Raw genomic sequence first — 27,805 nt, 5'->3', positions numbered from 1 at the left:
TTCACAAAGCCCCAAATTAAGTTAACTTACTCTGTGGAGTTTAATTCTGAACAAACAAGTTATGTTTACATTCATTCTCAAGATGAAACAAACATGTGGAAAAAAATTCCTTCCCCATTAATAGCAAATTAATATCGTGATGAATACCAATATCATTTGATATCAGAAGAATATAGTGGTAATATTTTTTGCCGTATCGCCCAGCCCTACTTAGGAAGACTGAAAAGAATAATGCAAATGAATTGTCAGATACTGCTTAGGTGCCCGTGTGCTTATAACCGGGCTTCTGCAACATTATGATCAGATTATCTGTCTCTGTGCTCGCAATGTATCTCTTGTGTGGCTGCAAATGAGAGAATTCTTCACAGCTCTCCCTGCTCTTAGTTTTCTTCTGTCTCTGATGAAAGTCAGCGCTGATCAAAATGACACTGCTACTATCTGTCTGTCTGTCTGTCTATCTGTCTATCTGTCTATCTGTCTATCTATCTATCTATCTATCTATCTATCTATCTATCTATCTATCTATCTATCTATCTATCTATCTATCTATCTATCTATCTATCTATCCATCTTTAAGGATAATTTGTAGATGTATATATTTAATTTCTACCTGTTTTACCTGTTCCCAGTTCTGCAGAATTAGGGACACTCTAAAATATTATTATAATAGAGTGTAACTGCAAAACAAATAAAATAATAATAATTATATATATATATATATATATATATATATATATATATATATATATATATATATATATATATATATATATATATATATATATATATATATATTATTATTTTTTTTTTAATAATGCAAATCAAGTGTTTAATTTTTACACTTTTAAAATTAATTATTATAAAAGTGTTATATATATATTCTTTAAATCGTGACCCCTTGGTTGAGAATCACTGCCTTAAATTGTTCACTGAAAAATAATTCTGTCATGTTATTCATGTCACTGCAAACCTGCATACATTTCTATAAAAATATTTTATTTTATTTTCTCCTCTATTGGGATCTAGTTTTGAACTGTATGGACAAACATGAGAATGAATCATGATGTCATTTTTTGGTGAACTGCTTTAAAAAAAAAAGGGAAATCTGATATAAATAAGTCTTCATGGTTCAAGTGGAAAAATGAATCTCAGAATTATTACGTTTATCAGCAGTAATGTGTGGTTGGCTAAAAAAAATTGTGTTGACTGATTAGTGTATTTTGTGTTCTGTAGAAACGGGAAGCTACACGTGTGAGTTCTGTGGAAAACAATACAAATACTTCAACCCCTATCAGGAACATGTGGCTCTTCACGCGCCAATAAGTAAGTTCTCACATCTTTACCAGTGTTTTGTGTTTTTTATTACAGTTATCTGCCAAAAGATGAATAGAGGTGTGTCGAAGTTATAGATTAGACACTTACCGTAAAGGAAGCTCTAATCATTAAATATGGAAATGGCGGAAGCTTGTTCACAAATCTAATGAAACTTAGTATACCAAGATCATAATTTCTGTTGACCAGGATCTCAGATTGTTATTGTGCTCTGCTGAGGTGTCTCTCTTATTATCTTTGTCCTTCGTCTCTCCTCTCATTTATCTCTTAGTCCTGCATTGAGGATATGCAGTCGAGGTTGACATTGAAAGCTATTTAAAGTATGGTGAAAATATAGAAGTGGGTCAGAGAGACTGTAGAGATGCTACCAGAATTAAATTTCAATTTGTTTCAAAGTGACTGATTATTCTAAATGAGCTGTAGAATTTTTAGAGACGCGTGGTTTTGCAGGGAGATGTGAGATGGAGATGGTTGATTGCAATAAAGCATGTTTTTTTTTTTTTTTTTGATTAATTATGGATGCATATGATTATTTGTCTGTGAAAGATGTTGGGCGGTTAATCTTATGCATTAGAAACATTTCAGGCTTTAAATCTCTACTACTGGCAGTGTCAAGAAATGTAGCAATATAAGAATTTATCACTCGTCTCTGATGCTTATAATTGCCGTCACCATCATTACCCTCAAATATGTTACCGCTTTTGTTGTATTTGGTTGGCTGGCACTTTCCCTGAATGAAGTACACAATTGGGCTTGCATACAATTATTTTAAGCATTGTAAAGCTAGTCATTGTAAGCTCCAAATATGATTATTTTTGGGCAAAGAGAAACTGTTAAAGAATAAAGCTTAAATATCTTCTGCAGACTGAAATTTGTAAGGGAATTTTGCACAAGCTCGTTGAGCTTATGCACACTTTTAGAATGAAATATGTGAAAAGGTTTCTACATCCTGTGCATGGAGAAAGCTCTCCATTAGCATTCCCATTCATCTCAATGGCTTTTGCTTGTCTGGTACGCTGACATCTTTGTTTATTGGCACTCTGTTCTGGACTGGTCATTTGTGGAGTAACTGCCAAGTGACTTTATCACTCTAGATGTGAAGAAAAATGATGATCTGAAGTCCTAAAATGAAGTCCTAGTGGCTGATAGCACCATGAACACACAATCACCAAAGCTATCCTGAAATGTGAAAGGCAGCAGACAGGAAAAATATTCACATTCTTAGGAGCCTTCGAAAAAAAATTGTTTTTATAATATATGTTGCTTGGCAAAAATAAATAAATATAAATTATTGAACAGCTTAACATTTCTATAAATCAAAGAGAAATAGTTTTAAAATCCCATTTCTTCCCTATTCATGGAAAATGGCTGTTTTATTTTAAATGATGCACTAAGAAGGACGAAATGAGCATTTTAATATTTCTGATATGACTGATATGTATTATTTAAGCTGCTTTGATTTTTTTTTTTTTGCATTTGCAGAAGGAAATTACAGTCTTAAAATGGAAGGGAAAATGTCTAGCCAGGCAGGCCAGCCCAGTCGTGCTGACATCAACAATTCCCAGAACTCAAGTGGTAAGAGACACGGAAATCTTTGAAATCTTTCACCTTTGATATTTGAATCTCGTAAAGTGTTTGCCCTTTGCTCGCAGTGATATTTTACTGTCACAATCAAAGCTCTGCAGCATCTCTCTGCAGACAGACCTCCAAACATGACTGGAAAAATAAACTTGTTTTCCCTTCAAATTAAGCGTATCTTTTGCTTCTTATCATATTTAAGGATGTATAGATGTTTTTACTGGAAAAATAGTTTTGTTTAGTAATGCGCTGTGCTAGGACTAAACTGTGTGTTCACTCTGTGTGTTTTGGTAGATTTCAATGCTTTCTATATCTATAATGACCCCTTGTATGAATGAGTTACACTGTTTGCTTCACTGGTTGAGGATTCATAGTGCACTCCTGTATGGTTTGTGTTGTGCAAACTTTAATTTGCCAAAGCTGTATTGCACTGTAGCAGATTCATTAAAGAGTCCACACAGAAATGTGCTAAATGAGGAAAGGACAGCTCACCATTTGGAAGACTGGTCTAATCTTTACAACCGAAGTTGCATAGTTTCTAGAAACTAGACTAGAAAATGAGATTTCTATTTAAATGTGAGCCTGAAATGTTCAAATATGATGCTGCAATGTCCTCCAGTTCACCACAGCAGTGAATTTTAACACACAGAACGCATAAGTGCACTAGAGCAGAAAATAACACTACACCACTTGCACACCACCATTTACACTTAATCACTGCAAACATCACAATTCCAAAGATCGTTTGTAATGTAAATCAACAGGATCTACTTGCATCAGACTGCTTACAATAAAATGTATACAAACCTGATTCCAAAAAAGTTGGGACACAATTTACAAATTGTGAATAAAAACAGAATGCAATGATGTGAAAGTTTTTAATTTCAATTTTTTTTTTTTTTTTGAATATAACATGACATATCAAATTTTTAACCTGAGAAGTTTAAATTTCATGGCATCAACACATCTCAAAGTTGGGACAAGTCCTTGTTTACCACAGTGTGCCATCCCCTCTTCTTTTTATAACAGTCTGCAAACGTCTGGGGACTGAGGAGACAAGTTGCTCAAGTTTAGGAATAGAAATGTTGTCACATTCTTGTCTAATACAGGCTTTCTAGTTGATCAACTGTCATAGGTCTTTTTTTGTCGCATCTTCCTCTTTATGATGCGCCAAATGTTTTCTATGGGTGAAAGATCTGGACTGCAGGCTGGTCATTTCAGTACCCAGATCCTTCTTCTACGCAGCCAGTTTTCCAAAAATAATTTCTAATTTTGATTCATCTGACCACAAAAGTTTTCCACTTTGCTACAGTCCATTTTAAATGAGCCTTGGCCCAGAGAAAACACCTGCACTTCTGCATCATGTTTAGATATGGCTTCTTTTTTTACCTATAGAGTTTTAGCCGGCAATGGCGAATGGCACAGTGGATTGTGTTCATCGACAATGTTTTCTGGAAGTATTCCTGAGACCATGTTGTGATTTCGCACAGAGATTGTTCCAGATTCTCTGAATCTTTGGATGATATTATGCACTGTATATGATAATAACTTCAAACTCTTTGCAATTTTTCTCTGAGAAACTCCTTTCTAATATTGCTCCACTATTTTTCGCCGCAGCATTGGGCGAATTGGTGATCCTCTGCCCATCTTGACTTCTGAGACACTGCCACTCTGAGAGGCTCTTTTTATACCCAATCATGTTGCCAATTGACCTAATAAGTTGCAAATTGGTCCTACATCTGTTCCTTATATGTAGATTTAACTTTTACGGCATCTTATTGCTACCTGTCCAAACTTTTTGGGAATGTGTAGCTCTCATGAAATCCAAAATGAGCCAATATTTGGCATGACATTTCAAAATGTCTCACTTTCAACATTTGATATGCCATCTATATTCTATTGTGAATAAAATATAAGTTTATGAGATTTGTAAATTATTCCATTCCTTTTTTACTCACAATTTGTACAGTTTCCCAACTATTTTTTGAATCGGGTTTGTATAAATATCAGTTGTCACTGTGTGTTTCCAAATAAGATGCAGTGCAATACAGTAATAATTGAGACATTAACAAATAAGCGTTCCTCAAAACCCTGATAATCATATTTAATACTCCGATTTTAATGCGATTGTACTAAAAAACTATTTGTAAGATAAGTAAACCTAATGTGCTTCAGTCCAGTAAGTATTCATCTTAAAATATTACTGAAAATATAAAGGTTATTCTTGAATTTATTTCAATGAAATCACCAAAAAAAAAAAAAACTACTTTAATAAAAGGCCTTTTACTTCACTAAAACTAAAATACTATAAAAGTATGACAGTAAAAAAAATTTTAAGTGCACTAATAATTTGTTATTGCCTTTGCATGGAAGTTTACTCATGGTTAAAACTCATGGATAATTATTTATCTTCCAGATACTCCAAACAGCCGGACTTATTCTTCCCGTCCCAGCCCTCAGAGTATGTATTTTGGAAATCCATTTTACCTTTTCATTTTTGCTTTATACCATTCTTCTCGTGTTTCATATAGTCCATATTATTTATTTTTGTAAATCATAACTGACTTCATTCATGCCCATTTTGTGCCATTTGCATGGCTTGCCATTTTGTTAAAACCTTTAAGTAAAAAACCTTTAGCCTGAATGCCTGACGCTGACCTAAATTTGTTAGCTATATGTAGTGCTCTGGTGTGAAGCTAGCCGGTTACGCTCTGTTATGAGAACGTTGCTGTGTTCTGAGAGAAACTGGACGTTGTGTTCCAGAAACCTACTCGTGTGGAGCCTGTGGAATTCAGTTCCAGTTCTACAACAACCTCCTGGAGCACATGCAGTCCCATGCTGGTGAGTGAGCCCAGAAAATGAAAACATTTTCAGCTGTGAGCTCATCCAAATTTGGACTCACTCTGTTTTGTTTACATTATTTCTTTGCATCACCACTTGGGTAACAGTTTTATGCAAAGGGCACAAATTTACAGAATGCATTGTGAGCACTGCATATTATGCATGTGCTTTTTGCTCTGTTTGATCAGTAAATTTAACATCTTTACTCATCACTTGTTCATAGGCATGCATGGAATCCACGCCTGCACAATTGCTTGTCATTCATTTGGTCAAGTTCACACTCCCGGCATACCTGTTTGTTTAACAGTTTTCTCATTGTCATCAAAAAAAAGCAATAAAAAAAAAAAAGTTCATAATTTACATCAAAATCGTATGATTTTTCCATCAGCGGAACACGGACGTATACATTTAAAAATGTTTAGGCTCCCTATTATCAAAGTCAATGAGCTCCAAAACGTTCAAGCAAAACAAAAGTCTTGGAAATTTCTGCAGTCAAAAGAAAACAAAATTGTGGCTCACCATTGAAACATTTAACAGGCTTGACATTTGCAACTTCAGTTTCTTTCAAATGAACCCAATCCCCGCACCCACTCAAAAAATAACAAAACATAATGGAAAAGCCATGCAAAATTATTGGTACTTGGGAACCCTCTTGGGTTATTTTACATTACTCAGGTAAATTCCAAAGATTTTTATGTCAAAATCATCTCAGAAAATCTGAAAATTGTTAATTCTGTGTGAAACTTGATCAGTTGATCTTTCTCGTTTGTAAGTTGTTTTCACCCCTCAGCGTGTTTTTCTTTGTTTTGTTTTTTTTTATGAATACCTATGCTTTTCCCCAAGAATGAGTACATCATGTGTTTCCTTTCCTCCTTCTGTTTTAATCCAATTTTAGCTGATAATGAGAACCATGTTAAAGATGAGTCTCCAAAGCCTTGCCAAGCGCCTGTGGCCACACAGGACCAGATGTGGAAACCTCCTCAGCCATCACAACAGAGGAACCATGTACCATCTTTTCGTGAGTTCGTTCTTTCTTTCCAGCATTACCAGACTCCATTCACACTTGAATCACAAAACATTATTTGCTTGGGCCAGTAAATTAAAGCTATCCAGTTACTAAGTTTTTTGACTACTGTTGTTAGTAACTTTTTGGTTGCTAAATTTTCAAACTTAACATTTGTTGCAAAATAAATTAATGCAGTTGTTTTTGCTGACTTTCTACATTTATTTGGAAATCAGGGATGGCTCCGATTAATCCACAGCATGCACTTAAGTTTTATTTACAAATTCATAAAAGGCAAAAGTTTCATACATGCATGTGTTTCTCTGCAGTTTTTAACTATATTATTGGTTTTGATGATATGATGGCTTGCATTTGTTAAATCAGTTAACTTGTAAAGTAACTTAGCCTAATGTATTTGTCTCCTTCTGCTTTTGCAGAGAGCAGATTACTCCCGGAAAAGGAGAGACAACAAGTGGCTGAACGTCTGCTGAGAGTAATGTGCGTAGACCTCAGCCTTCTTGGCGTCCTCAGCAGCAAAGACTTCCTGAAGCTTGCGCAGACCCTAGTGGACACAGGTTCACGTAATGGGGCCTACTCCATTCGTGAAGCCCTTGGAGATATGAGCTCGCTGGCATTAAAACAGCTGCCCCGTATGTACAATCAGGTCAAAGTGAAAGTTACCTGCGCCCTGGGGTCCAACTCTTCCTTGGGTATTGCAGTGACCTGCCATTCCCAGACTATAGGGCCAGACTCCTGCTATTTGCTTACAGCATATCAAGTAGAGGGTGTAAAACTCCGACGCTACGTGCTGGGACTCAAGGAGGCGTCTTTAAGGGAGAGTCCTGAGCAGATACACCACTGGGTCCAGAATGTTCTGTCAGAGTTTGTCATGTCAGAAATCCGAACAGTGTATGTAACAGAGCCGCGCTTGTCTTCGTTAGCCTTTTGCGGTCGAACCGGAATTGGCCTTCGTTGCGCAGGTTGCTCTCTAACAGCCACGGTTCAGGCTGTTCTCGGTCGCCGCAGCTTGCAAGCACGAGGGCTCCATGAACTAGGAGAGCTTCTGGCTACCTGTCGCGACATTGTTGCGACGACTAGCTTCAGTCATGAAGGGAAAACTGGGGAAGAGCCTGCCACACCACCCTGCTGGGATGCAGTAGCAGAGGCCTTGCTCAAGGTTCATGAGAACTTTGAGGCCACCTGTGAAGCATACGGCCGTTCGAAGAGCACTGTGCCGCTCTTGCAAGGCCTGAACAAGCACCTGCTTGGCACGCTTGCATGTTTGCTTGCGCCACTAAGACAGGCAGCACAGGAGCTGAGTGTGGAACGCTGCCCCACACTCCAACACGTCTTTCCCGTCTACCTCCGTCTCGAAAAACTTTTCACCTCCAAAGCCGGTGAAGCAGGGGCTGGCAGTAAGCTTTGCCACTACTTCCTGGAAGCCCTGAAGGAGAACTTCAAAGTGGAACGTGTCCATCAAGTCGCAATGATCCTGGATCCACAGCTGAAGCTGCGGCCAGTCCCTGCATACCAGCACGAGGACATTATCTCAAGGGTGTGTGACATGGCTGCTAATATGAGGGAAGCCGGAAGCGGTGGTTCTGGGGGTACGTCTGTGGATGAGCGGGATAGTGAAGGACCGTCAGCACCCAAGCGTGGCCGTCTGGACTGTGGATTGGAGAGGCCATCGTGTGATCCTGAAGAGCCACAGGTACGAAAAGAGTTGTTCCAGTACCTCGGTGAACCACTTTTTAATGGCACAGGTGACCTGTTGCAGTACTGGAGCTCAGTCATGGACAGATACCCCAAGCTGTCGAGGTTAGCGCTGTGGTTGCTGGCTGTACCGGCTGTAGCTGTGCATGGAGAGTGCATGAGCATCTGCGAGCAGACCTTAGCCATGAAGAGAAAGCAGCAGGTCACTGTGGAGGAGATGAACAAGCTGGTCTTCCTCAAGAGTAATTTTGCTTGAGACGGCTCAGGACTTTTTAAGCTAATGGCACCATAGACTGTTTGAAATGGAGACTTTTTGAATCGGATGTACCGGTCACTTCACATTACCCCTTCCAAAAATCTGATTTACAGTAAGTGTCTATCAGTGAGGCACATGATAGAGATTTACTAAGGGAAGGTACATTGACAACTTCACAATTCACAAACACCCCTTCAGACTATATAGTAGCTTGGCATAGGCAGTTGCAACAAAAGAAACTCAATGAAGATTACAGTCTGCCCGAGGACACGGACGTGAACTTGTGTGTTCGATGTTTCAGTTGAACTGCTACTTAAAATTGTGATGGTGTTTTAATCAGTATGTGGTTCATCCATCTGTCTTTTCGTTCTGTGGAATCCATCTGAAATCCAGTCGATGGATTACTGAAATCATACACGACATACTTTCCATCTAGCGAAGGAAAAAATGGGGTACTTAGAAAAAGCCATTTCTTTGCAAATACGCCTTTAGAAAAACCACAAACACTCTTTGCTGTGACATCTGAACGATACCTCTCTTTTGCGGTTTATCAGAGGGCAGATCAAGCTTGTAGAGGTGTAAGTCCTGATTCACTAATCTCAGTTAACCGGACGAGTGTGTTAACCCTCAGGAGTGCAAGGCCAGCAGAACTCAAATGTATACTAGGATCATATAGATAAACAGTTTTACAATTATTTATTTTATTTCATTTTGTCAGTTCTCACAATAACGTTGCAATAAATGTTCCGTAGCAGAAGTTATACTGTCAAGCTGACTTAGATGCCTTGCACCTTTGTAGCAGCCTTTTTTTTTTTTTTTTTTTTTTATTACAGCTCACTGGGATAATTTATTTCTACAATACAATCTGCAATACCTGAAACAGCCACTTAAACCCCAAGATTGGATCCCCAATAACATTGGGTCACGGAAGTAGGAAAGATCTGATATTGTGTGGTTCTGGTCCAGTAGATCAGATTTCTTTCTTTTTTTTTCTGTTCTTGTTTCTGAAAAAGTGAAAATAGGGCTACGAAATGCAGAAACTGTCTGTCTCTCACTGTCTCAGTACAAACCTCCTTGAACAGAGGCAGCTAATTGCATTATTGTTTGAATGCATTTTTAAGAGGATAAAGCTAAACAAATAGTTTTTTATTTATGCACTGGATTCCTCTTACCATTATTTTCATCATTTATCTGCAGCAGGTTATTAGATTAGCGATAACATTAACTAGAGAAAACATTGCCTAGATTAGGACCAAAGTATCTTTTAAAAGTAGTTTGTCATTATGAATAATTGCCATTTCCGAACAGATTTGTAGAGTTCTCTCATAATACTCATGCTTCCTCATAACGGTTTCGCCCTCATAAGTGTCCACTGCCTTTAAACAACTGTTCTTTTCAAATTGTTCTAGTAAACAAACAGAAGGAACAATTTTCACTTCCATTATAAAAAGAAATGATCTTCAAAAGTATTTTGCAGTAGTTTTTCCAAGGAGAGATGTGATTTAGTATTATATAGTTTGTCTTGTAATGCCTGGAATATCTTTGTGTGATTATACAGATATATGCATGCAGACAATATAAGAATGTTTTTTTTTTTTTTTATTATTATTATTATTTTTATCTTTAAAGTGGCAGAGATCTACAAACAAATAGTAAACATTCAAACAACAGCAGAAAACTGTTGTCAGTCCTCTTGAGGTTTTGTTCAAGCACAGATCTGTTATAAAAGAGTTAGCCACATTCTGTAACTATAGTGATTGACAGATTTTCAGGAGTCACAACCAAATTTTGAGGGTTGAGTTATATATGCTGTAGGACTGAAATGGCAGTGAAGTAGTCTATCACATCACTGAAATGGGTTAGCATGAGGTGTGCGCTTAGGGCTGTCAACCTCTCTCAGGTTATGTAAAATGGTGGTATTGTGTAGTGAGGGAGAAAGAGAGACAAAATTCTTAATTATTTAGGAAATGGGCCAATGTGAAAGGGGACGTGGACGGAACCAGAGAGTTCTTGTCTTCACCACATATATGAACAGTCCCTAAAAAAAATCTGAAATCCTTTTATAGTCTATTGACTATCATTATCTGTTCCTATGGTTACCGGCAATATTTGCTGTATGTAGAAAGGGACTGACTTTGAATAACTGTATAGACATTATAGGCACTCCTCTGTTGTTGTAGGTACAAGACAGTTTGAGAATCACACATGCTAGTAAATACGGTTGTTAATCCCAAACACTGACGTACACACCACAGAATTTTGGATTGCTATGATAAGCACCACAAACTCCCATTTTGGCATTTCGTGGCTGTGAACAAGAAATGTTTGACAACAGTTTAACCTGTTTGGTGTCCGCCATGTTTGACCAAAGATTAGCGACCAAAGACACATTGTGTTATTGTGCAATTTTACCTAAACCGCCGTTGATCACTTGCTGTTTTATGCTTGTGACGCTGATGCTTTTAAACAGCACACTCTCTGCAGTGTTGTCTTTTCTGCTTATTATAACCTACTTTGTGCTTTTGGGTATTCCAGTAAGATCACTAAAAATGTGAGCAACATACAGTTTTTAGGGTTTTATTATGTTTGTTTTGCCATAGTGAAAGACTGGTCAAAATGTAGGAATGAGTCAAGACGCATAGGCCTACCTCTTTTCCTGTGCTTTCTTCTATGAGAGCTAGGGCTGTGCAAAAAATCTAATGTGATTTTCATTGGCATCTCCTCAGTAAAGCCGCTCCTGTAATTAGTAGTGTATGTCCAGCATGTGCGTTCAGATCAGGGTTGCCAGGTTTTCAGAACAAATCCTGCCCAGTTTCTTCTCAAAACTAGTCTAAAACTAGCCCAATCGCGATTCCAGGAGGTTCCCCGATAAAAATTGCGTCCCGGGGTTAAAATACACATTTTTTTGGCAGGGTTTCCTTGGTGAAAATTTAGGGGCTAAATATCACGTTATTGGGATGGAAAAACAACCTCGGACTTGGCAACACTGGTTCAGGTGGAGCGGCATTTACTACACAGAGCTGTAGTTCACGGACAAGCTACACATAATCGCTTTCAAAATCAACAAAGAATCGCCTTCGATTTTGAAATCGATTTTGTGTAGATTGTCAGTGTTGCCAAGTCCGAGGTTGTTTTTCATGTCCGCGGGTCAAAGCGACCCCAATCCCAGTAACGTGATATTTAGCCCTTAAAAAGCAAATTTGACCAATGCAACCCTGCCAAAAACATGTATTTTTATCACCCGGAAGGAAAAGCGATTGGACTAGTTTTGAGAAGCAATTGGGCAGGTTTTGTTTTGAATCTGCACAGCCCTAAAGCGAGCTACTTTAATTTAATGTTAATTAGGGCTGCACAATACTGTGAAAAAATGACATTGCGCTTTTGATTTTTCTACGATATATATTGCGATATGAAATGTAATATTATTTTTTCTTACAACCAAAAATGGGGTGAGCACACTTACATTCTCATTTTAATTGATTTAAACATCGACATCATCGTGTCAATTGATTAATATGCGCGAGGGAGAGAGAGCAAGACGGCGCTAGTGTTGTTTGAAGACGGTGAGCGTGCGGCCGGGGCTCGCTTGCTCGCTCTCAATCTCTCTCTCTCTCGTGCTCTATCTCTCTCTCGTGCTCTATCTCTCTCTCGTGCTCTCTCTCTCTCTCTCGCACTCGCTCTCTCTCTCTCTCGCGCTTTCTCTCTCTCTGTCTGTGCCCTGTTAATCTGACAGGACTTAAAAATGCATGCATAATGTGTTTGATAAACATGATAAGCTTTCACTCTATGATGGTTAAGATGTGCAATTAATCCGCGAATCACATTCGTCAAGAGCCGGGGAGCAGCTGGCCCGTACAGTTAATGAATAACGGATCAACTACGACAGCCTACATCGCACATCCTGCGATGTGACTATCGTGGATTTGTACATCCAGATATCGATGCTTAAACGACACATCGTGCAGCCCTAATGTTAATGCTGTTGTCACTACTTGAGCATTTTTAATGCCTCGTTCCCGACGAAGTCGAAGGCGGGAAACAGAAATGTACCGCTTCCAACCTCAAAGCCTTCAGGTCAATCACACGTCACTGTCAAATCTAGCCCATGACGGCGCTATAACTCAATGTAAGCATCTTCACAAAAATGTGCAAAAGTACTGAACACTAAATGCTTGGGAGATATATATTTGTATATTATGCATTTGTGTAATATACATCTTTGTATACCAGATTGTAAACTTCATGTTGTGTCTGGCGCCGCCATACAGACGCTTTTTAAGATCGTTGTTACATAACCTAATGCTGGGTACACACCAAAAGATTCCACACCCTTCCGACAATCCTAGCTATGTCCCAATTACCTTGATGGTTCTAAAGATTATCTCATCAGATTTTCCCTTGGTGTGAGGTGTGTTAAGAGTGTCCGAACCTGAACGGAAGAACGTCGGAGCCTCCCAGATCGCGGATCGTAAATATTCAACGTTTAATATTTACGATCAGAAATCCTTATGTGTGGGGGGAACCCCGAGGACAAACACACACACGCACGCTCTGGAGATTATCACGTGAATGGAAAAAATATCCAATCAGAAAGCGAGATGATGGAAGACGGAAGCATTCATGGTGCAGCACAAAGTGAAATTGATGTGGACAGCAGAGATTATCAACTTGTTGATTTGTGGCAACAGCACAAATTTTTATACCTGTCATTTATAAAATCATTTCAAACACAATCATTGCAATTTCTTCCTGCATATCGTCCGCCATGCTTATTCTGAAGTCTTGCAAGATTTTGCGAGATTCCCTGTGTTCACAGTCGAGACTCTAGGCTTGTTTGAGATGTGCCTTGCCTCGCCTGAAATGTAGGCAAGACTATGTGGCTGCAGTAAGGGCAGGGGTCATAAAAGACCTTTAGAGTTGACACTTCCTGAATCTCGCTGTTTTGTCGGCTGCAAACGTCAGCAATGGAGATCATCGCGTTCACGTTTTTTATCGCAGATGAAGTGGATGTAATCAAAATACCACTGTTTTTGCATCATGTGCAGATCATGTTCATAACATTTTTTCCAAACTATGCAAGTCAATGCTGTTTTGTAGTAAACATTCTTCAGAATTTCTTCCCTTGTTTTAAGACAGTCCCTGACACTTCTCAGATGAAACCACACAAAGATTGCATAATGAAAGCATAATAAAAGGGACAAAGATAGCATAATAAGAGGCATAATGGCTAAACCGTTCATTCATGTATATTTTTAATGGATTTATTTATTTATACACAGACACATACAATAGAATAAAGTGAAAATTACAAGAAGGAATTCTAATTACAAGAAAAATTAAATAAACGCATGTCCTAATTCTTAACTCCACTAGGCGTGTTTTGTTTTTGTTTTGTTCGCATGTAAATATAAATAAATGAATAAATGGGTAATCTAATTCTTAGAATAAAGATAAAATGTATCAGTTGACATTCTCAGCCAATGAGCATGAAGTTGTGTCGTCAGTCAGTCGTTTCCCATCAGCACAGTCGGTGGAGAACAACTGCGCTCGACTGCTCAATCCGACACAACTGCTTCGCCGTCGCGAGAGTTTTTTGGAACACGTCAGCATGACATCAGAGCAAATCAGACGTAACTCGGACACTTTTCTAACCGGCATGCATCTCGCGGTGATCACCGGTGTTCGGTTCTGCACAGAAAATCTGTATGTGGTGTGCTGTCTTTGTGACATCATGGCACATCACACACTATAGGAGCAAAATGGTTAACTAGAATCTTTTTTTTTTTTATCCTCATGTTTGTGGTCTATCACATTTTGAAAATCGTATAAGATGTAAAAAATATTTTGCTGTGTACCCAGCATAACCGTACTGATGTCCAACTTTAAATGCCAGTCCTGCCCCCCCACTCCCATCCCCCGTGTTGGAGGTGGGAAAGGTTTCTGATCTCTCTGAATGCAAAATAAGCCCTCAGGAGTAACAACCGTATTTATTTACATTGTGTACGCGTCATAGAACCTGAATTGCTTATTAGCTTAGTTCATACAAAACTGATCTGCTGTAGAGAAAATCAGCAGGGACGCATGTTGATCGGACTTGTTACCTCTCATACCCCAAAATACAAAGTATTATACTGGCTAGCTTGTGCAGAAATGTTCATATGTTAAAATGACTTTGATAAACCTGACCCAGAAATAGAAATAGCTGCTGCTGAATATTGTCGTCTTTCTCCGTAACCACAAGAGGGCAGAAATGTCTCAGAAAACTGTCTTTGCAAAGAGTCTCCAAACACATCTTACCTCTGTTTTCTATTCAAGCATTTCCGCTATTTTGATAAACTCAGTCTATGAATATGTGAGACTTCATGAAGGGTTTCTTTTCTTTCTTTCTTTTTTTTTTTTTGGACGAATGTGTAAATTGTTTTTGAGGAAACATGAGAACTGGTCAAATGCAACATGCTTCTGAGCAGCAGTCAAAGTTTCTGTTGACAAATACTAGTCTCTGAAAGTATAAAACACTGTTTTAATCCCAACTATTTATGGATGCTCAATTAGTAATATTTTTTTCTGTTTGTTTGAGTTTTTTTTTTTTTTTTTTTTTTTTTTTTCAGTATTTTCCAGCCTACATTTGTCTTTGACAGGCTTTTTTTTATTTGTATTTTATTTTATTGTTTTCCTCAGATTTTGTGTATTAAGTTGTTCAGCAGTAGGTCTAATTTATACTTTTTTAACAACACTATTTTTCTAAACATGACTGATAGTTTTTTCTCTCCTTATCAACTGTCAGTAGTACACTGCGCTGTTCTGAGAATCTATCTACTCCTGTAGTATGTGCTGTGTGAATAAAATATCCTCAAACAAGCAAAAAAAACTTTGTTTTGAAATTCATTTTTTATATTACTTTGATCATGTTACAATAACTGAAATGTACTTCTATTTATATATATATATATATATATATATATATATATATATATATATATATATATATATATATATATGCACGTGTATATATATATACACACATACATATATATATATATATATATATATATATATATATATATATATATATATATATATATATATATATATATATATATATATGTATGTGTATATGTGTGTATATATATATATATATATATATATATACACACATATATATATATATATATATATATATATATATATATATATATATATATATATATGTGTATGTGTATATATATGTGTATGTGTATATATATATATATATATATATATATATATATATATATATATATATATATATAAATTGTCTCTTATAAATTGTCTGTGGCGTGACCTAAAACATAGCGGTGACGTAGATTCCCATTCTCTATACGCAATAGACTCAGTATGTGAGGTTTCTGTCCGTGATTAAAATTTTGATGTGCAAGGACCTTTATACTGATTTTAATGCAATGTACGTTATTCATCACAATGGAGTCTATAGAAACATTAACGTTGCAGTTTTCAGTAGACATAAGATAAAGTGAATGTTTGTTGTCTATCTCTCCAGGCTTTCTTCCGTAATTTCACGTCTAAGAAAATTTTTCATAAAGCTGTAAAATACTATTAACAAACTTTCACAAAAACATTATAAATCTGAAGATTTACATTTTCAATTGATGTCATTAGGAAATGTATAATAAAAAAATATATACTATGCTAATTAGTTTAAATGTAATTTATTGCTGTGATCAAAACTGGATTTTCAGCGTCATTACTCCTGTCTTCAGTGTCCCGTGATCCCTCAGAAATCATTCTAACATGCTGATTTGCTGCTTAATTATTATCAGTTATTATTTATGCTCAATTACTTTTACAAAACTTTTGTTTTCGGGATTATTTGATGAATACAAAGTTAAAGAAAATAATTTATTTGAAATATAAATAATTTGTTACATATATGTTAAATCTTACCTTACAAAAATATGAAGCAGCCAGATAATAATCAGAACATTAATGATCAGAAATGCTTTTTGAGCAGCAAATCATAATATTAGAATGATTTTTGAAGGGTCATGTGACACTGAAGACTGGAGGAATGATGCTGAAAATACAGCTTTGATCAAAGGAGTAAATTGCATTTCAACATATAAAACAGCCATTTAAATTGTAATATTATAAATTTCACAATATTACGGTTTACTGTATTTTTCATCATCGTAAGATAAAAAAAAAAAAAAAAAAAACATTTTCACAATTGGAGCTCCTTTCAATAGAATGTTAGGAGATGTCAAGCTCTAAAGGACAAATATAAGACCAATACAAGACACCATAAAACATAAGTCCACATTCTGTACTACATTCCATAGCAGATATTTGTTGCATTTTATATATATAAAAGTTGGGACACACCTTCTCATTCAAAGAGTATTCTTTATTTTCATGACTATGAAAATTGTAGAGTCACACTGAAGGCATCAAGGGTTATTTGACATAGAAGAAGAGTGATTGGGTGCTGCTCCAGATGACCTGGCGTCCACAGTCACCGGACCTGAACCCAATCGAGATGGTTTAGGGGTGAGCTGGATCGCAGACAGAAGGCAGAACGGCCTTCTATATATATATATATATATATAGCTCTCAACATAGGAGTGTCAAAACTGAAGTGATCAATGGAAGCAGAGAAAACGGTCTTATTGGTGCGGAAACTTCTAATCCTTCAATAGATAGTTGAGGATTCCAGGATAGACAGGCTGACAGATAGGCAAGGGATCCACTTGAGAAGCTTGTAACCTTGAGACCGGGGCCCGTTCTTCGTACGTCGCTTATTACATCCGAGATCAAATGACACATCCAAGATGATTTCATCGTGCTAATCATGATCCGGTGTCCTGACATTTTATCCTACCCTGTCAGATTTTCCTACCCGGGTTTACTGCGCACGTGCACATCAATATCGTGTCCTTTGTCTCATGCTAAACAACGATATTTCATGTATCTGCATTACTGTAAGGGTAGGTTTAGGGTTGGGGTAGGTGTAGACTTTAATAAAAACGCAATCTAATTGGTAGAAAATAATATTTATTGTTGGTTTCCTGTAGCTGTATCCCTTCTAACTACAACCGCGAATATAACACATAATTACTGTATTTGCAGTACTGTAAGGGTATGATTAGGGTTGTGGTAGGTGTAGACGTTAATAAACCATAGCTTTACAGTATAATTTTTCGTTGTGGAATTGTACTACCCACTGTTTTAGTGGGAGGTAGGAAAATCTGACAGCGTAGTACAAATCGACAGAACACCGGCTAATTGGGTTCTTCGAACACACCTGTTGTGTATGATTAGTATCGCTGGATTGAGTTATCTGAGATAATTGCACGTTCATGTGTTTGCTTAAAAGGGGATATGTATCGATACTCTAAACCATGATCAGCAGTGCAGCGATTGGCTGGTGGCAAGACGGCAATGTAATGACGTCATATAATTTAAAATGACACCAGACGAAAAACAAATTTCTGCACTTTTATAAGGAAACAGCCAAGGAAACAAAACTACATAAATGTTATAACAGATACATGAAACAGATAATAGATACATGTTTTTATTTTATTAGAAATGTTTTCATGATTCCCAATTATTTAGATTCGCAATTTATAATAGTTGTGCATACTTTACATTTTTATTTCAATGTAGAAATTATATATTTATTTAATTTTATATTTGGACAGATTTGTTACGTGACAGCATTAATGAAGGTTTCTTAAGGGTCAATATCATGTTATCTGCATCTCCTGCACTCCATCAAGCCACTCTTATAAAAGCAGTCATAACTCAAAATAATGCACAACTCTTGTAATAAAGTAGCGGTGGTATCAGACATATTTTGAGTATCAGTTCTGGTTGAAAAGAAGCAATCTAATCCTGTTTACATTAAATAAGCCTGCTCCCAAGCAGGTTTAAGCTTACGGACCTGTTGCTATGACAGCAACTCCGGGATGAGCTTCGAAGAACCAAATGATCCAAGATCACGCCAAATTGTCAACATTCAAATCCAGCTAACTGTGAGTTAGCGACGTACGAAGAACAGGCCCCAGCCGATTAGTGACTGTGGTGAGTGCGTTTTGAAGGGGGAAGTCGTGGCCTAATGGTTAGAGGGTTGGACTCCCAATCGAAGGGTTGTGAGTTCTAGTCTCGGGCCGGACGGAATTGTGGGTAGTGCATGAACAGCTCTCTCTCCACCTTCAATACCACGACTTGAGCAAGGCATCGAACCCCCAACTGCTCCCCGGGCGCCGCAGCATAAATGGTTGCCCACTGCTCCGGGTGTGTGCTCACAGTGTGTGTGTGTGTGTGTGTTCACTGCTCTGTGTGTGTGCTTTTCGGATGGGTTAAATGCAGAGCACAAATTCTGAGTATGGGTCACCATACTTGGCTGAATGTCACTTCACTTTCACTTTTCACTTTCACTTGAATGGCGTGGTAAGTGGGTGCAGGTGTCCGTGATTACTAATCAGGTGATTGTGAACGTTTGTAGGAGGCTGGTGTGGCTGGTGATTCCGTGACATTACCCCCTCCTCCACGAGTGTCTCTTGACACCTGAGACTGATGGCGAGGATGACCACGCCCCCTGGGAGTAGGGCGGTCAGGGTGGGCCTGGTGGAAGTCATTGAGGAAGGATGGGTCCAGTATGACTTCTCTGTCTGCCCACGATCTCTCCTCAGAACTGTACCCCTACCAGTCTGAGGTACTGGAGCAGGCCACCTCGCCACTGGGAGTCGAGGATCTCTTTGACTCTGTAGATGGTTTTATAGGGGACGACCTCGGGTGGAGGAGGAGATACCTCATGTTCCGTGGAGGGAGGGAGAAGAGGATTAGCAATGGCTTTAGCAAGGAAATGTGGAAGGTGAGTAAGATCCGGTACTGGTCAGGCAGGTGTAACTTGTAGGTGACTTCGTTTATGCGTCATACTATGGGAAAAGGACCTATGTATTGGGGACTCCGCTTTCTATTGGGCAGCTGGAGTTGAATGTCCCGGGTGGACAACCAGACGTGGTCCCAGGGTTGATAGACGGGAATTGCAGAGCAATGAGCATCTACATTGACGTTGTGTCTCTGGACTGCCCATTGCAGATGGACATGAGCTGAGTCCCAAACCCTCTCATGACTTCTGAACAGTCCTCGGTCCAGGGAAATAGTGGCAGCTGGTATCCAAGCACACATTGAAATGGAGTGAGCCCAGTGGTTTCCTGGTACAGGGAATTCTGGCCGTACTCTGCCAGAATATTTTTCCTCAGGCAGACATCGTGGCATGGTGGAGATGGCTCAGACCAAACATCCCTTGACATATCGGGCGACATCTTGGGCCATGTTAGCCCACCACTAGCGGTTCTGGAGGAGCGAGAGGGTTCGGTGGCTGCCTGGGTGCCCATTTCCTGGATAGGTGTGGACAGAATCCCGAAGGGCCAGACACACCTTCTGGACCTCCCAGCGGAGCGGAGTGGCAGCATGTATTTGGTCGTCGAGTGCCCACTGGATGGGAGACATGGAGACTGAAGGTGGTAGGATGGACTCTGGTTCCTCTGGGGCTAGATCAGGCTGGTTTTGGTGGGAAAGTGTGTCTGCTTTGACATTCTTACTCCCCAGACAGTAAGTGACCACAAAGTGGAAGCATGTACAGAATAATGCCCAGCAGGCCTGCCTAGGTTTAAGATGCTTGGCTTCTCAGAGGTACTGCAAGTTTTAATGGTTTGTGATCATCTCAAAGGGATGTTGGGCACTCTCTAACCAATACCGCCACTCCTCCAGGGCACTTGATGGCCACCAACTCCAGATTCCCCACATCATAGTTCTGCTCTGCCAGGGATAATTTCCATGAGAAGTACACACGTGGATGGAGTACTGGAGATTCACCCTTCCATTGGGAGAACATGGCACCAACTCCCAGGGTTGCCGCATCCACCTCAACCACAAAGCAGAGACTGGGATCTGGGTGTGAAGGAACCGTAGGTGCAGAAGGCAGACCTGAGCTGGAGGAAGGCCTGGTGTGCCTCTGGGATCCAGGTAAGGATTTTGGCCTTCTGTCAGAGGAGAGAGGTGAGTGGTGCCGCCTTCTGGCTGTAGTAGACGATAAAGCGGTGGTAGAATTTTGCGAACCCCCAGGATCTTTTACCGTAGTGGGTTGTGGCCAATTCCGAACTGTATACAACTTCCTCTGGTTCATTTGTATTCCTACAGGGGTGACTATGTAGCCCAGGAACTGGATGGTGCATTTGTGGAATTCACATTTTTCAGCTTTTAAATACAGGTGACGTTGGAGTAGGTGGGTGACATGATCATGGTGTTCTTCAAGATTGGGTGAGTATGAGTATATCATTGATATAGATGAGGACGAACCAGTTGTGAATGTCACTGAAGGTCTTGTGCATAACTGTTTGGAATGAATCCCCTGCAGATGCGGTTATAAGCTCTCCTTAGATCCAGCTTGCGGAAGACTCGGGCACCACACAGTTCCTCAAAGGCAGCCGGAACCAGAAGACAGGGATAAGCAAATTTCCCCGTCTGGTCATAGAGTACACTGTAATTGATGCAGGGCCTCAGACCCCCATCTTTCTTGGCCATGAAGTAGAAGCTAGATGCTGCGGGTGAGGTGAATGGATGGATGAACCCCTGTTGAAAAGCTTCTTGAACGTACTCCTCCATAGCAACTCTCTCTGGATTGACGTGTCCTTTGGGTAGTTTGGCCCTAGGCAGCAGGTAAATAGCACAGTCCCATGGCCAGTGAGATGAAAGGTGAGTGGCTGTAACCTTGCTGAACACCTCCTGGCACGCTTGATACTCAAGAAGAATAGGAGTGACATGCAGTGAGTCTGGGCTTTCCAAGGAGGTGGAGCAGATGGAGAGGTTTGCTCGGACTGAGATCAGAACAGGCAGATCTTTAATTCCAGGGGATGGTGGGTTGATGTTTAGAGAGCCAGGGGCATCCCAGGATGATGCACGTCCTGCACCAGTCCCAGCGGCTTTCCTTGGACAGATAGTAATTTGGATACTACTCACCGCTGGGCGTGGTGGATGAACGGGGCAGGTGTGTAGCTGGTGATCGTTGGATTCACAGTAGAAACAGAGGCCATGAGTCGACGGGACCGTTCCATGGAGGATAGGTGGTAATTATTCCTGATCATGGGCTCTTGTGCTGGAGGTAAGAAGCTGGATGAGGCAGTTGCAGCAGGTTTTTTGGATTCGATATGGCAAGTAGTTATCATTGTATCCTCACAGTATCCTCGTAGATGGACATCTTTTGATGCAAGATGGGGTTCAGGCCTCGGCAGAAGGCCGAGAACAGAGCAACTTCATTCCAGCCGCTGCTGGTGGCAAGGGAGTAGAAGCAAAGAGTGAGTTGTGAATGAACCCAAGGGCTCTGCAAATTCCACAAGGTTTCTGCCCACTGCGAGGCTTTTCCGGAGAGCAATGAAGTGAACGCCACCTTCACCTGTTCAGTTGTTTGTTTCATAATAACTGACTATAAAGTTAAATAAAGTGACTTATGTGCTGTGTCAGCTAATTTTCCTTCTGCTTTATAAAGCATATTGATATCTTTATGTGCTTAAGTGCTCACTTTAACAAAATGTAATGCTTTGTAATAATGTAGAATTAAGTCTTACTTAAATTATGTTTTTGTTGTTTATGTGAAATTTACAGCACTCACTGGTCACTTTGTTGACTTGGTCTGCTTTATATACCGGTGAGTTAGCTTACACTTTCTACTCCCTTTATTCATTAGTGATCAGTGGGTTGAGGGGCGTGGTAGGTATTTTTTTCTTTCTTTTTTAACCAAAGGCCCTGTACCAAACCCTTGTTGACTGCTTTTTTTTTTTTTGCGGTCTTTGGGCCAGATGTAGTAAACAGGGCAAATAAGCGTGAGAGCATAGTTCCAAAAAAGTGCTAATGGGAGTGGAAATTTATGTGGATAATATACTGACAATGCACAAATGAAAGAACACAGACATAACTAGATCCTTTCAATAATGACCAACACAATCTACCAAAGAGCAGTGCAATTAAGACATGCTTTTTTGGGGCATTAAATAATGGGGCAAATACCAGTAATTTGACAAGCACAAAGGTTAATAAACTGGGGTGGTTGATTCATTTGAAAACTCTCCTACCATTGGTGCTGATATCCTTGTGGTTGGTGCAGCGAGTCCGACATATACAGTGCAACCATGTTTACAGCTACAAAAGTTTGATTCCTGTCTCAAGGTCCTAAGCAGGTCCCACTTCCCTTTCTCCACCCAATACTTTACAGTCATCTCTCCACTGTCCTCTGTATAAAGGAATAAAATGTTCAAAAATATAACTATAATTTTGCGTCTGAAAGGGAAACTCCTACAAATGCATATTCAATAACGTCAGGTGCAAAAATAAAAGTTGTAATTTACTCTGAATCCACATTGCCTCCCAGCTCTTTCAGGCATTTTGACTCTCTCATTCAGTTGTCAAATATACTTTCATCATACCATCACATTTCTCGAAGATGTTTTTAATTTTAAAAAGTTCTCAGGGGAATGGAGTGGTTCCAACAGCCTTTAAACATGCCTCTCCTGAGCAAACCTCTGAGATTTTGAATAGGCTTATTTCGAAGTTGCCATGTTTTTTGCATTGCCTTCAGACAAAATGCATTTAATGACCTCATCTACCAAAAACCACAAACGCTTTTGTCATTCATACTCCACCTCTTGCAAAACGCTATATATTTTCAGCACATTTTTCAAATGCTAACACACGCTTTCAGAATTGTTAAAAAACACACTCAAAATGGATGATGTAAAATTTCATGCATTTCTGCAGAAATTATTAAAAAAATAAACAACATTTTACCAGAAAAATGCATTGATATTAAATCCAAACAGCTTATTGCAATATCAGCTGAAAGCTTACCCATTTAGTCTCATTACCGTGGTTGAGTAAAAGAGGATGGCTTCAAATGATTTTGTTTGGAAATGCGGATCAAAGTCATCAGGTTGGTGGGGAAAGATGAGTGATGCAGAGAGGGGGATTAAGTGGAGGACAAAGGAGAAGACATCCAAGAGTGGTGATCTCTGATGTGATAAGGGCAACAATTATTGGCCCTTTTGTAGGCTGTGGCCTCTCTTTGAGCAGTTGCATTAATATTACACATTTTCCTGCAAAACAACAGGTGATATGAACATCCTTCAATGATAATTGAGCTACATATTACAGTACAACACAATATGTTGAATTTTTTTTCATGTACTAACATTTTAAATGATATTACCATAATTATTGTGATTTAGGATCCAAATGTTGCCTCCCAGAGAATTGATAAACCCAAAAAAAAATTATGTACAGGAAATTGCCATTGTTGACATGGTAATTGCCAACAATCCAGTAAAACTTGGGGAAATTCGGCACAGAGTACTGGCAGATGATATTTTTGGAAATGTGAATAAGGTCCTAGAGAAACACAAAACGCTGATTTAGCAACTGCACACTGTACACGTATCCAAGTAAGGATTTAAGGATTCAAAGCGTTTATTGTCATATACCTAGTGAGGAAAATAAGTTTCCCTGAGCAATTAAATTTGTACATTCTTGTCGACAATGAATGCCAAGACGTAAGACAATGTATAACAATGTAAGCACGGCAGATAAAACCGAAAACATACTAAAAGACAGAAAAGTCTGCATTCAAGAGCGGTGTGAGCAAACACGTCTGCCTCAGAGTCTGCCTCTGTTATTAACAAAACAGGGTACAAATATTCATGTATGATGCATCTTACTGTAAAAATACATATTTTAGAGAGTAAAGGAGGCAAACTGCATTGTTTTATCTTTGTGTATGAAGATGGATTCAACCTGACAAAAACAGGCTGCAGGAGAAGTAAAGTGATTTGACAGTGACTGAGATGTACCAGGCCAGAGACGAGTTAACATCATAATGTATGCAGCAGTATCCAGTGATGGTTTGTTGTCACACAAATCACTCATTGTTCTCAAGCTCATTTCTTTTCTGGATGACCTGCATAATTGACCTGTCAAAGCAGAGGAGTATCACGAAGACTGAGTACATTGGATTGTTTACATATCATTGTTCATACTTGGATATGGATGATTAATATCTGCTGGAGTGATTAACAGCTTGTTGAGCGGCCCCATCGTGGAGGACGAGACGAGTGGGTGAGTCGAAGTAAAGAGGGGTGAACGGATGTTATTTGGCTGTGGCTACACCGCAAAGTTTGGAGCACTTACCGTGCCAGCGACTGTAAACTCCTCCAGGACGAAATCCGACCGGGCGTGGAGTACCGACCTTAAAAATCACTGAAGTGTGTGTACACCTGAAGTCTTGCAGTGCTGTGCCGTGTCCCTGTTGTCTGTACTCACCCTCCAGGCCAGGAAAAGTTTCTGTTGGAGAGAACGTAGGCTGTCGTGGCGGTGCCCACTTATTCTACCTACGCCCACCTATAACTCCGTTTCCTCGTATCCAGCCTGAAGGAGGTGAAGTGTGAATGCAAGACAAGGTATTGTGCGGATATTTTGGGGAAAGCTAAAAGCTATTGATCTTGTATATGCCCTGTAAGCCCAGCGTGAAGATACAGTCACTTGTTGAATACTTACCCGTCTGCACAAGCTAAAAGCTATTGACCTTGAATACGCCCTGTAAGCCCAGCGTGAAGATACAGTCATTTGTTGAATACTTACGCGTCTGCACGAGCTAAAAGCTATTGACCTTGAATACTTAGCCCAGCGTGAAGATACAGTCACTTGTTGAATACTTGCCCGTCTGCACGAGCTAAAAGCTATTGACCTTGAATACGTCCTGTAAGCCCAGCCTGAAGATACAGTCACTTGTTGAATACTTGCCCGTCTGTACGAGCTAAAAGCTATTGACCTTGAATACGTTCTGTAAGTCCAGTGTGAAGAGTAAGTCACCTTGTTCAATACCTATCTGTGCGACAAGTAGAAAGTTACTCCCTTCAAATACACCGGTGTACGTCCAGGGGAAAGACCCAGTCATCTTGCTGCTTACTTACCTCTGTTGCTTACCTGTGCCCCCAGGGGCTTGTGTGTTACCTTGTACTTACCTAGGAGGTCTATTGGAGGGGAGGAGCTGTCCAGACGCTGGTGAAGTACAACTTAAAGCGCAACGAATATAGGAACAAGGAATTCTTCTCAGTCTTACCCATTACTCATCGTGTGTTCTATTGCCTTCAGGAGAAGGGAAGGGCACCACGGGAAATCAAGCCGCGAAGGAAGGACTTCGGATCAGTCAGGAGATTGGCGGGAGCTCTGTGAAAGGACGTGAGAGCCCTTGCCCCCCCCTCCCCTTGTGATCACTTACCAACGGCCTCCAGATTTCTCCGGCCCAGTCCCCTCCTGTCAAGAAACGAAAATCCAATTTTAGATTCCCCTTTCTCCTTCCCTAAATTATCTTTTTAAATTTAAATAAAGTTGTTTTAAATTTATCCTTAACTTATCTCGTGTGTCTGGTCATTGGGGTGTTCATGGGACCTCCTCGAGGTGGAAATTAGGAAGGGGCGTGACTCGCAACACCTGTGGTCCACTCCGACCTGTGACAATGTTACTAATATAAATATTTTTTCATAGTATTTTTTAAATAGTTTTTTTTTTTTATAATTTAAACTTCAAAGATAAAAGTTCATAATTTATGTAATGCTCCCTATTTATAGTATTTTTAGGTCAGTGTGTTATAACTGACAATACATGTAGTTTCATAACAAGGTTCGGGAGAAGCACGTCAGATACTTAGCCTAATTAGCACAGGTGGAGCCTACCTGTCTCCATTGATGGTTTGTCAGCATCCCGGTTCGCTCTGTCTGCCATCTTATCACAGACTCAATTTTCCTTCCACCAAGGAGATCCATACCGAGGATTTTTTCAGATCTGCTACTTTTGCTGATACCCATGATCATTAAACACGGCCGCTGAGCACCATCAAACGTCATCCCGACAGCTGCTCTTCTTGCCAAGCCACACGTCTTGGCCAATAGACCGTGCAAAGCCAGAGCTCGCCTCGGTCGACACCACGATTGATCCGATCAAGACTGGGCTCTCCTCGAGCGCTGGAATCACACCTCAGTTCTTACCCCAGTTTGAGGCTGCCTCCTCTAGCGGCGCATCGTAATCAATACATTTTCAGGTGAAGACGCTAAATACAGGTTCGCGGCTAGAAAGTGCTAGTGCGGAAGCTGCGTGGAGTTCCGATCACATACGTATATGGAAATTTCTGATCCGATTTGAGCCTAGGATGCATTCAAATATTTAAACTTCTGTGACGTCCGTATGCGAACGCCCAACCGGATGTGATGCATTCTAATCAAATCTATCGATGCGAGGTCAGAATATTTTGTTAACTTTAACATTGTTCTTCAAACACAATTTATGTAAAATAGTGGTTTATAATAATTATGGGAGAAATAATTATTAAACCATTATTTACTTGATTAGCCCCATAAAACCTACTGTTTTATTTTTGGGGTCATCTGATTTGTGACTATGTATTCATACATTATATTCATTAAAATTATGAATTTTACCATGGTGAACATGCCAAGGTAACAGTTGCTGCATGACCAGTTTGAAAGTTCTACACGACTGCCTAGAGGGAGAAATGTGACAATCGTGTCCAAATGTCGTGTGCCATGGAAGGTGGCTTAAAGTTTGTTAAATTAGGTTATGACGTAGTTCTTTTGGATGATGATTTATTATTTTTATTTTATTTGTTTTTTTTTTTTTACCATGAAGCCAAGGCATTTTTTCCAGAGTTGTCATCCACAGAGTCGTCATCCACACTGAAATGTCCAAAGATATTATCTGCCTTACCGTGCATGTTTAAACCTCACACAGACATAAGTTTCATGCAATTATTCTGGCAGGACCAATTTATTTAGGGACATATTCACCATTTACTGGCGTGATCGCTTAGAATTGATCTAATACACCACTACCCTCGTTTTGCCGCAGGACAGCAAGTGTGAGTAAAAATTCTGTTGTCTTTCTAGGGCTATAATATGAAAAGCATGCTAGTAAATATCTTTAGAAACTGCTTGGAAGTGAATAGCACATAACTGTTATTG

The 27,805-nt window shown here is 39.4% G+C and overlaps 1 protein-coding gene across 1 annotated transcript in view; it reads left to right on the top strand.

Moving 5' to 3' along the window:
* Nucleotides 1-15,591, top strand: part of LOC127988203 (zinc finger protein 618) — a 38,037-nt gene extending 22,446 nt beyond the window's left edge. The window contains exons 8-13 of the mRNA XM_052590825.1: nt 1,234-1,323; nt 2,815-2,907; nt 5,327-5,371; nt 5,674-5,751; nt 6,647-6,769; nt 7,192-15,591. Coding sequence (XP_052446785.1) covers nt 1,234-1,323; nt 2,815-2,907; nt 5,327-5,371; nt 5,674-5,751; nt 6,647-6,769; nt 7,192-8,723 — 1,961 coding nt within the window. The 3' untranslated portion in view covers nt 8,724-15,591. The remainder of the gene's footprint in view (nt 1-1,233; nt 1,324-2,814; nt 2,908-5,326; nt 5,372-5,673; nt 5,752-6,646; nt 6,770-7,191) is intronic.
* Nucleotides 15,592-27,805: the final 12,214 nt, after the last annotated feature.

The sequence above is a fragment of the Carassius gibelio genome, chromosome A5 (genome assembly GCF_023724105.1).
Source record: "Carassius gibelio isolate Cgi1373 ecotype wild population from Czech Republic chromosome A5, carGib1.2-hapl.c, whole genome shotgun sequence".
NCBI lineage: Eukaryota > Metazoa > Chordata > Actinopteri > Cypriniformes > Cyprinidae > Carassius > Carassius gibelio.
This window is presented reverse-complemented; position numbering and strand designations above follow the sequence as displayed.